The 11,154-nt window shown below is 40.9% G+C and overlaps 1 protein-coding gene and 1 long non-coding RNA gene across 2 annotated transcripts in view; one reads left to right on the forward strand and one right to left on the reverse strand.

Moving 5' to 3' along the window:
• The window catches only part of LOC116320210, a 32,124-nt gene extending 31,299 nt beyond the window's left edge, over positions 1–825 (reverse strand). Inside the window, exon 1 of the mRNA XM_039601537.1 lies at positions 229–825. Coding sequence (XP_039457471.1) covers positions 229–292 — 64 coding nt within the window. The 5' untranslated portion in view covers positions 293–825. The remainder of the gene's footprint in view (positions 1–228) is intronic.
• On the forward strand, positions 226–2,997 carry LOC120434071. Its single transcript, XR_005608931.1, has 3 exons — positions 226–300; positions 1,638–1,678; positions 2,748–2,997. It is a non-coding gene; the product is annotated as an uncharacterized LOC120434071 (long non-coding RNA).
• The last annotated feature ends 8,157 nt before the right edge of the window (positions 2,998–11,154 follow it).

Consider the following 11,154-nt stretch of genomic DNA (forward strand, 5'->3'; position numbering starts at 1 on the left):
CAGCAAACTCCAGAGTTCTGTTATCGGAGCATTTTACTATTACAGCAGCTGTATCATATGGACATTTAAGCTACTTTAAAGAAAATTAACAAGTATTAATGCAATAATAATTATTTTTAAATAAAAGTGTAGCTACTTCTTAATTTGGAAGAACAGATTCAAGCAGTTTACGTAACAAAATCCTTGAAACTCTTTTAGAGAGCCTTGAAATCCAGGATGGATACTCACATTCAGTCCAGACGATAATCACGGCCCAGAACAGCAACACTGTGACACTGCAGAGTCCTGCCATAATCACAGGTTTGTGTAATGCCAACGTGTGAATACTTCTGCTACCAGGAAGGAAATCCGCTGCTTCTCTAGCCACACAGCTTTCTGTTAGTCACTCTGTTTGCATGAAGCTGCATTTCGGTCACATTTCAGTTCACACACAACCTACAAATGTATAAAAGGATGAAAAACTAACCAGACTGCTAAGATATATACGTCTAATCTATGTTTGAGCTTTTAAATTTGCAAACATTTTTTCTCCTTTGGTGGTCATTTGTAGCTTTAAACGATCACAATGAGCGGCCAAATGTGTTCGCTTTTGTTATACTGTCACATATTTCCTGACATCACAGACTCTGGGTAATTAACAACGGACTGAGGTAAATATGTAGGCTACATTAGCTGTCTTCTAATGGGTTTAAACAGTGTTTTAACAGAACTGCCAACCCTTACTACTGTTCATGTTTTAGCCTGGGCCAAAAAAGTGTCTGTACCAAGTTTTGACTTACAGAGATTAGGATGCATAAATCGCCCGTCTGGTATAAAGTGATGACTCTTCACAGCGCAGATTAATTTGTGTTTTCTAGGATTTTCTAGGACTAAAAACAAACAAAACAAACAGTTCAGTAGATGTTGCTGTGGTTTACAGTGAGATTTGCTAAAATACAGAATTATTTGGGGGATAAATGTCAAAGGCATTTTTCCTGTTTGGGAACAGTTAGCCGACAGGTGTGCTTCCTCTGAGGACACCTCTGAGACAGAGACAGAAACAGGAAGGACAGAGGAAGCAGTGTGGGCACGTTCAGCACATTATTTTTGAATCCTTTATTGTTCAGCCTGAAACATTTAATCTCCTGGCTGACAGGTATTAGAATGATCTCTTGGATGATGATATTTCTGTTTTTTGTCACTTTCTCGTTGCTGCCTTTGTTTAATAGTATAACGTCTACATTATGACTCACAGTCTCTGTGGTTCCTAAATACTCACTATCACTCACATCACTGCACTTTGCAATGATACCACTTACAGTTGGTTGTGGAATATCTAGGTGGGAAGAAATTTCCCAAACTGACTTGTTATAACAGTGGTGATGTACTAAAGTTCCAACCTCTCTGACATTAATATGTCCTGAGGGCGTACGAGTGCGCTCCCATATCAGCCGATCTGTGAGACTGTGATGCTCTGATAGACTGTTCACTGTGAGCTGCTTGAACATCGACCACTGAAACCACCAAGTTTCTGCAGATATGTTTTGTTTGAGAGTGCATCTGGTTAAAGTGAATCTACCAAGAAATGTATGTATGTACATATCAGCCTGCTTAATGTGAGACAGCAGATTCAAGCGCCCAACTTCACTCTGTTGTAGAGACACGAGAGGATCACCACAGAGTCCAGACAATCCAACAGGTGAGCGCTTACATGAGGTTGTTTTTTATTCATTTTTGTACCGACTGTTGAGAGCAGCAGGGCTACTAATCTTCACATGCTTTGGAGACGGCCTTCATTTCCGCTCTGCTCCTGCAGGAACAGGAAATCTTCTGTTCAAACCACACAGCTTACTTCTGATCTTTCTGTTAGTCAGTGTGTTTATACTCACTCTGCATTCAGCTGCATTTCGGTCACATTTTCAACATGTAGAAGAATTTGTGTCATATTTACACCTATACTAGAATTACTGTTTTTAATATGAAATTAGTAGCAAAGGCAAGTTGGGTTTTTTGGGGGTTTTTTTTGCCTGTCCCATTTGGATCTTTAGCCATCAGAACTCTTGGATCCAATTGGATCATCATGGCCTTGCCATATTGGTCCATTTGATTGACCTTTATTATAATTATGTATTTATTTGATTTGATTTTCGGTTGTTACAGACGGGATAGACATGACTAGGGGATAGGACAGGGAGAAAAGGCAAGTTTAATAATAATAATAATAATAATAATGTATACTTTATTGTTCCCCGTGGGGAAATTACTCCTCTGCATTTAACCCATTCACAGTGAAGCAGTGGGCAGCCACCAATCCAGCGCCCGGGAGCAGTGTGTAGGGACGGTACCTTGCTCAGGGGTACCTGAGGGTAGCCATTCAGTGGATTTGAACCCCCGACCTTCCGATCATGGGGTGACCACTCTACCTACTGTATAATTCTGTATTAATTTGATCTTTTCAAATTTATTTGAAAACACATTTAACTTTAATTTAATAACAGGCTTTTAAACTGAGTGTGGATCCTTTTTAATCCAGAGGACTTGGCGTCCATGTTTTCCAAAAAGAATTAAACATGTGAGTGTGTCTGACCTCAGAACAGTTTTCCACGTTGCCTCAGCTGATTTTAAATGAGTGTTGTCCCAATTAGACAGCATCAAGTTCTTTGTATGACACAGCTTTAACCTGCTTTTGAGCACAGCTGTGTTCAGATATTGACTCCTGAGCCTGTGCAGTGACTTCAATGACAGAATTGTGCCTGTTTTTAATGCAGCGCCCCCCGAGGACCCAAAGATCACAGCATGCAGCACTGACTGTCAGGCCTGTCTCCTGCACACAGAGATTTCTCCACATTTAATGAATCTTTTGTGGATATTTTTTCCTGTAGATGCTGAGAGCTTCTTCCCAGTTTTATGCTGAGAAATATTACTTGGAAACTGGTGCAGCTTTTTGCACAGCGGTGAAACTTTATCCTTCATTTGCTGGAGACATTTTCCAAGTTGGGCCAATTATTCATAAAGTGCTCCTCAATCTGTTTCGTTTTTACTTTTCCATCAATTTGTTGAACCTGTCAGAAGTTTGTTGTTTCTGTCATCTAATTCAACATTTTTCATTAAATATTAAAATATCTCCGATCAGACATTTGATATGTTTGTTTTCAGTTTTCTATTGTGAATCAAATCTGGCTTTATGAGCTTTGTTAATATTTCATCCTGTTTCTGTTTTACACAACGGTCTCAGTTTGTACGATGATACAGGCAGCAATAATAAGACTGTGACTAAACCCGTTTCTAACTCAAAGGAAATGTCGTTGCAGTAGGTGTTGATTTTGAATGACTTCAAGTTACTTTGAGGAATGTTAAATAATCAGCAACAATCTCGTGATTATTACGACTCTATTAATTATGGTTTATTTGGTCATTTAAAACTAATATAAACATTTTCTAACACAGTAAAACATTCAATGCAAGCATCACACAATAAACTGATAAACTGCAGCAACATAAAAAATAGATACCACAGAGTTTTATATGCCAGAGTAAAAAGGTGATGCTACATTTGGATCAGCTTCATGATTGTGGAGCAGCTCCATCAGGTCTCCTTCTTCATCAGGTGATTCCTGTTTGTTAAGCTTTGCTTCAGATTCTGGACTTTGATCTTGTAAACTGCCCACATCAGGACCAACGGTGTGATGGTGAGGAAGACTCGGATAACAGTGATGACAGCATTATCATTATCTGTAAAGCGACAGGAATAATAGAAGAACATTAAAGTGGTGAAATTTATGTTGAACATAGAGTAAGAACAGCGATCATGTCCTCTAAATCCAAGTTTGCTCTAAATAACGTTATTGAAATAACATCGTGTTATTTGTTATGAAGATTGTAGATTAGATTGATTAGTTTGTTATGAAAGCAGTTTTAAAACTGCTATGTTGTTGTAGTTGTACAGTAGTGACACAAATACAGTTTGTCGACTTTTGCTATTTTTACTCAATTTATTATGAACTCCTACTTTAAAAAGAAAGTTGTTTGATCTTTCAAATGTGTCCAGTGTACGATGATGGTAAAATGCATTCTGTACAATTACTGTAAAAAAATACTTGAATTTAGAGACAAATGTAGGAAACTAACATCAGTGTTTGAAAATATACAATGAAAATGATATTGTAAGCTGATACTAACGCTGTGGAGGCTCAGCGATCGTCATGGTGGCTAAATGTTGTGTTTAAATTAGATCAAGAAAAAAGAAATTATTTGATTATTCGGTGTGAAAATCACAAAGTCTTAAAGATCCTTCCATGAACATCTCAGCAGTGTCAGTGTTCTTTATCTGTACTCACAAACTTCTCTCCAACCTGTGACATGCAGAATAACTTGTAGCCTTTAGCTGTCACAGTGGTAGATGCCACTGTGGTGATGGGCTCAGTGCCTGCAGGTGAGGTCTGGGGTTAAGAGCTTTTGGTCTGGTTGGTGGATGTGGTTGGATGTGTGTGTGTGTGTGTGTGTGTGTGTGTGTGTGTGTGTGTGTGTGTGTGTGTGTGTGTGTGTGTGTGTGTGTGTGTGTGTGTGGTGTCATTTAAGGTGTTTGCAGGAGGATCAGGGATTTCTCTTGGAGATCAGCTTCAGGCAGAAATATCTAAGTGCCATCAATATTACCTGACTATTTTAAGAGTTTGTCGTGCTAAACGTGCCTCTAATGCAACCCATTAAAAAAAAACTGAGGTTGACTAAATTACCAGGCACAAAGGAAATGAAAGGCTGAAGTGAGGAGTTTGGTTGTGAGCTCAACTTTAGTTGTGAGAGCGGCATCAAAGTGCAAGTTTCTGTAAAATGTTTCCTCCTGTTTCTGCTTCATGCTGCACTAATTATCCAGCCTCCTTTTTTCTATGTGTGAAAAAAGGCCTAAAAGTAGATCTATGGACCTTTTTTTTAAAGAAAGAAATATTTTGTCAAGTATTTTGATATATGAAGTTAAAATGTCAAAGCAGTCATTATATATGTTCAAACTGGGGTGGCTGTATGCTGGGGCAACAAAGGTCCTGGCCCCTTAAGTCAAACTTTTAGAAGTGGAGAAAGAAAATAATAGATTACCCCCAAACTAAATATGGACAAGATTTAATACATTAGCTGAAAAATTGGCTGGAAAAGGCACAAATGAGATGATAGATTTCAGGTCTCGTTCGCTCTTTCCCTCCATGCTCTGTTTGTGCGCAGACTCACACAGCACTAGGCAGAGACCCCCACTCACCCTCCCCCCAGCTAAACATCCAATCACTATAAGCATGCAAATAACCTGGTGTCAGGTAAGCAGGGCAGAGCAAAGTTAAGCAGTCGTCAAAATCAGCAACTGGGTTGGGTTAGAATATATTTAATATAGGCCATCTAATTAAGGTAAATGTCATGTTTTTAGTTGTTAAAATATGATGAGAAACATTTTATATTTTGGTGTTTTGTTTTTCTGTTTTCCCCCTGAGGGATTGTTACCTTAACATGGTCAGGAGGGTTTGTGTGCCTCAGTGACTCTAAAAGCTAGACCAGCAGAAGCTTAGTCTTCAGGTGGGACACCCAAGTTGGTCAGGTCTTAGGGTGGAGGCCTGACAATCCAATCACATAACAAAACCAGTTATCCAGAGCTCCCCACCCAACCCTTTCTATTGCCACCATGCGCCCCCACTACATTTCTGTTTCTTCATAAGAAATTACACCATTACAATAAAGCAGCCATAAAATATTCATATACTAAAAATAGGATGATACAAACCTCCACTGTATATTCTGTAGAGTAGCTCAGATCCTTGAATTCAAACTTACAATCTGTTTTATTCTGTTTGTTTTCACCTCCAGGATGAAGACATGCTATGAATCTTCTTTTTTCTATTGGTCCATTAATGTTGTCTCTATGGGAACACTCTACTTTAATCACATTATTCTCTGGCACAGTCACAGTCACTGTAGGGGAACCGTCGGGTACTGTAAGCAAATGAAAACAGGGACTAACCTTTATTAGTCCCACACGTGGGAAATTTGTTTTGTTAAAATTCAAATTCAAATTCAAATTTTATTTGTCACATACACAGTCATACACAGTACGATATGCAGTGAAATGCTTACACAACTGCTCGTGACCTAAAGAAAAAAAAGAAAAGGCTATGAATAAGATAGGAAATAAATATGAAAATTAAAAGGGGTAAATTTAACTAGGAAGGAATAAAATAAAATATATATATGAATTTGTTGAAAATAAAATAACTGTACAACACAAATTAGAATGAAGGGTAAATTTAACTGGGAAAGAATAAGATAAAATATATATGAATTAAAGTTTAAAATAAGATAACTGTACAGCAAAATACACAATACACAGTATAGAAATATATAAGAATGTATGAAGAAATATGAATATATATACAATAACAGCAGCATTTTACAAGTATTAAATGGAAATGAAGAAATATAATGTCCAGTGTTGTGCAAACCACATTGTAGGTGTCTTGTGCAGTGCAAATATGCTTAAAGTGATTAAGTGTAAACAAAGTCCAGACTGTCCAGTGTGTGTGTAAGAACCATATGTGTGGGTCCGTTCTATGTGGTGGTGTGATTGAGAGACCGTATCGCCTGCGGGAAGAAGCTCCTCCTCAGTCTCTCTGTGTTGGTCTTCAGGGAGCGGAATCGCTTTCCTGACCTCAACAGAGAGAACAGTCCGTTGTTGGGATGGCTGAGGTCCTTCACGATCTTCCTGGCCTTGGTTACAGCAGAAAGTGGACAGTGCAAAGTTATATAGCAAAAATTAGAGAACACTTGAATATAGAATAAGAACAAGATACTGTACACAACTGGACAGAATAGAACAGAATAAAATAAAATAATATATACAATAGGATTTAGCTCTAAAAGAATTTGAATTTGAATTTAAGGTAAAACTTTTTGTACGAACCAACAATGTTTGTCCTGTCTTCCAAGGAGCTGTCTTCTTGTAGTCGTTTTCTGACAGTCTCCACTGCCTCCGTGGTGGGTATGCAAGTGAAGAGAGAGACTACATCAAAGGACACCATGGTTTCATCTGGATCCAGGGTAAGTTTCTGGACCTTGTCGGTGAAGTCGGTGGAGTTCTTGATGTGGTGTGGTGTTTCCCACGAGAGGTGCCAGGATGGTAGCAAGGTGTTTCGCAATGTTATAAGTGGCTGAGTTTATGCTACTGACTATGGGTCTGAGTGGGACCCCTTCCTTGTGGATCTTAGGAAGTCCATAAATGCAGGGTATGGCATCCCCTGGATAAAGGCGGTGATATTTGAGGCGGTCAATGATTTTGTCCTTTTCAAGGTCTTGAAGGCAAGCTATAACTTTCTTTTTGTAGCTGCTTGTGGGGTCTCGTTTTAAAGCTTCGTAGGTGTTGTTGTCACTGAGGAGAGTAGTGATCTTTGTGTGGTAATCTGTTGTGTTTAGGACCACGGTGCACCTTCCCTTATCCGCTGGTAATATAGTGATGTTGTGGTCTTTGCTCAGGGAAGCGACGGCCTTCTTTTCTTGTTGTGTGAGGTTAGACGGAGGGACTTTGGCACTGGAGAGGGTGGCTGAGACTTTCATCCTGATTTGCTCTGCTTCGGTCTGTGATAATTTATTAATCCGTATGGCGGTTTCTGTGGCTGTGATGAGGTCCACTATGGGCAACTGTTGCGGAGAAATGGCGAAATTGAGTCCTTTGGCTAAAACCTTCTTTTCAGGGTCAGTGAGATTCCGGTCTGAAAAGTTCTTTACCCATTCTCCCGACTGTCTTCAGGTGTGTTTTCTTCTCTGAGTTGTGTGGTTTCAGACTGAGGAGTGTGGGTTTTTGAAAGTAAGGTGTGAAATTTCCTGCGTTGTCTTTCTTTTCCTTGAGAGTGTTGGGCCCGCTGAGCCTTGTCCACAAACTTGTGAACCTCTTCTAAGATTGGAGCGGGTAGAAGGGTTTCCAATTCCTGCAGAGTCTGGCTGATCTTGATCTGGAGCGCATCTATAGTGAAATGGACCTGTCTTATCCTTTCACTTAGAAGGTGATTCTGTGCTCTCTGTAGAATCAAGTCTGCTCTGTGACCCCTGACAGTGGATCCAAGGCGCAAGCTCTTAGGAACAACTCTGCTTTGTCTGCATCTTAGGTTGAAACGAAGGTGGTTCCTATAATCCGCCAGTTTCCTTGATTCCCTTTCATACTCCTGTACCAGTTGAAGGGTGTTCCTCCCAAAATGTACGGCAATATGTCTGTGAAGGTTCTCAGTCATCCAGGTCATTGTAGTCAAAGGAGTTTGCAAAGAAAAGCGTCTGGACTTCTTTGAGTTGCTTGAAGACGTTTCACCTCTCATCCGAGAAGCTTCTTCAGTTCTAAGGTCAAATGGCAGTGGAGACTGTCAGAAAACGACTACAAGAAGACAGCTCCTTGGAAGACAGGACCAACTTCACACCTGATCAGATCTGCACACTGTTAGACCTCTGCCTTACCACAACATACTTCAAATACAACGAAGGCTTCTACAGACAAAAACATGGCTGTGCCATGGGCTCCCCTGTGTCACCTATTGTAGCCAACCTTTACATGGAGGAAGTGGAAAGAAAGGCTCTTGGCTCTTTTAAAGGGAGAGTACCCAGCCACTGGTACAGATATGTAGACGACACCTGGGTCAAAATCAAGACACAAGAAGTGGAATCCTTCACTGCGCACATTAACGCCGTGGATAAAAACATCAAGTTCACCAGGGAAGACACTAAGGATAACTGTTTGCCTTTCCTGGACTGCGCTGTGCACATTGAAGAGAATGGCAACCTCAACATTGAAGTTTACCGGAAGCCCACACACACGGACCAGTATCTCCTCTTTGACTCCCATCACCCTCTGGAACACAAACTTGGAGTAATTAGGACCCTACACCACCGGGCAGAACATGTTCCCTCTAAGCCTGAGGGAAAAAGAAGGAACACACACATGTAAAGGAAGCACTGAAAACATGCGGTTTATCCGAACTGGGCGTTCATAAAGTCAGCAAAGAGGCACAAAAGAAGATCAGACACCAGCGAGGAGGATAAGAAAGACAGACGCAACAACATTGTCATCCCTATGTAGCGGTGTATCAGAGAAACTCAGGAGAGTTTTCTCCAAGCACGACATCCCAGTGTACTTCAGACCCAGCAACACACTCAGACAGAAACTGGTTCACCCGAAAGACAAAACTCCAAAACACAGACTGAACAACGTGGTGTATGCTGTACAGTGCAGTGAGGAATGCCCAGACCTCTACATTGGAGAGACCAAACAGCCACTTCACAAGCGCATGGCACAACATAGAAGAGCCACCTCCACGGGACAAGACTCAGCAGTCCACCTGCATCTTAAGGATAAAGGTCACTCTTTCGAGGATGCCAATGTTCACATTTTGGACAGAGAGGACAGATGGTTTGAAAGAGGAGTGAAAGAGGCCATCTATGTCCACTGTGAGCGACCATCTTTGAACAGAGGCAGTGGTTTACTGACACCAACTGTCTGCCATCTATAATCCAGTTTTGAGTTCCCTCCCCAGACGCCTTAACGCCCACTCACATCCTGGGCCATCTGACCTCAGGAAATCACATGATAGGGTGGGGCCAGGTTTCACAATGAGCTCACCCGAAACCCTGGCTGATTAGGTCCCACACCCGCTTTCACACCTTGGCGCATGTGATTAGAGGATCACCAGGGGTCCTTTGTCCCTCCTTGGGGATACTCCCACTGGGTTTAAATCTGGGACTCTCGGCCATTTGACCTTAGAACTGAAGAAGCTTCTCGGATGAGAGGTGAAACGTCTTCAAGCAACTTAAAGAAGTCCAGACGCTTTTCTTTGCAAACTCCTTTGACACATGGTGTGTCATTAAAGCTAAGGCACTGTGTGTGTGTGCATGCATGTGTGAGCATGTGTGCGTGTGTATGTGTGTTTGTATACTTGACTTCCTGGTTACAACCGTTTAACAACATCTCTAGTCATTAATAGGGTCATGTCCCCTCACCCCATATATGGCTTAACCCCTTTAACGGTCAAACCACATACAAGGTGAGCCCATAAAGGGCAGGAAGTGAGCATTCCTTACCAGATAAGGAAACCAGAATCTGACGACTTCTAACAAAATCACTTTAACAATTGGAGAAAAAGAGTCTAACTTAACATCAATGGTACTAAAAGTAGCTGTAGATAATATTACATCTGTGGGATGATTATTGGTAATTTTTTCTCTAATAATAAGAATTTTATTTGTGAAGAAGTTCATGAAGTCATTACTAGTTAACGTTAAAGGGATGGTTGGCTCAGTAGAGCTCTGACTGTTTGTCAGCCTGGCTACAGTTCTGAAGAGAAACCTGGGGTTCTTATTTTCTTCAATCAGTGACGAATAGTAAGATGTTCTGGCTTTGCGGAGGGCTTTCTTATAAAGCAGCAAACTATTTCTCCAGGCTAAATGATGATCCTCTAAATTTGTGACACGCCATTTCCTCTCCAGCTTACGAGTTATCTGCTTTAGGCTACGTGTTTGAGAATTATACCACGGAGTCAGGTACTTCTGATTTGAGGCCTTAGTTTTCACAGGAGCTACAGTATCCAGAGTCGTACGTAGTGAGGAGGTAAAATTATTAACAAGATAATCGACCTCTGTTGGAGTAGCGTTCAGGTAGACTAATTGAGTCTAATAACATTTTTAGCATCTACATGGATGTTAAAATCACCCACAATAATTATTTTATCTGAGCTGAGCACTAAATCAGACAAAAAGAGAAATCAGAGAGAAACTCTGTGTAAGGCCCAGGTGGACGATAGATGATAACAAGTAAGACTGGTTTCTGAGTTTTACAGCTGGGGTGGACGAGGCTAAGCATCAGGCTTTCAAATGAATTAAACGTCTGTCTGGGTCTTTGGTTGATTAATAGGCTGGTGTGAAAAATTGCTGCCACACCGCCCCCTCGGCCTGTGCTTCGAGATTTCTGGTAGTTAGAATGACTCGGGGGTGTTGATTCATTTAAACTAACATAATCATCCTGCTGCAACCAGGTTTCTGTAAGGCAGAGTAAATCGATTTGTTGGTCAATTATCGATTTGTAACCCACATAAAAATCTGAATCGAAATCTTAAATTCCAATCGGAGCGTGTCCGTGAAGGCATCGCGACGCGTCATGACGCACGCCACGCC

The sequence above is a fragment of the Oreochromis aureus genome, linkage group 17 (genome assembly GCF_013358895.1).
Source record: "Oreochromis aureus strain Israel breed Guangdong linkage group 17, ZZ_aureus, whole genome shotgun sequence".
NCBI lineage: Eukaryota > Metazoa > Chordata > Actinopteri > Cichliformes > Cichlidae > Oreochromis > Oreochromis aureus.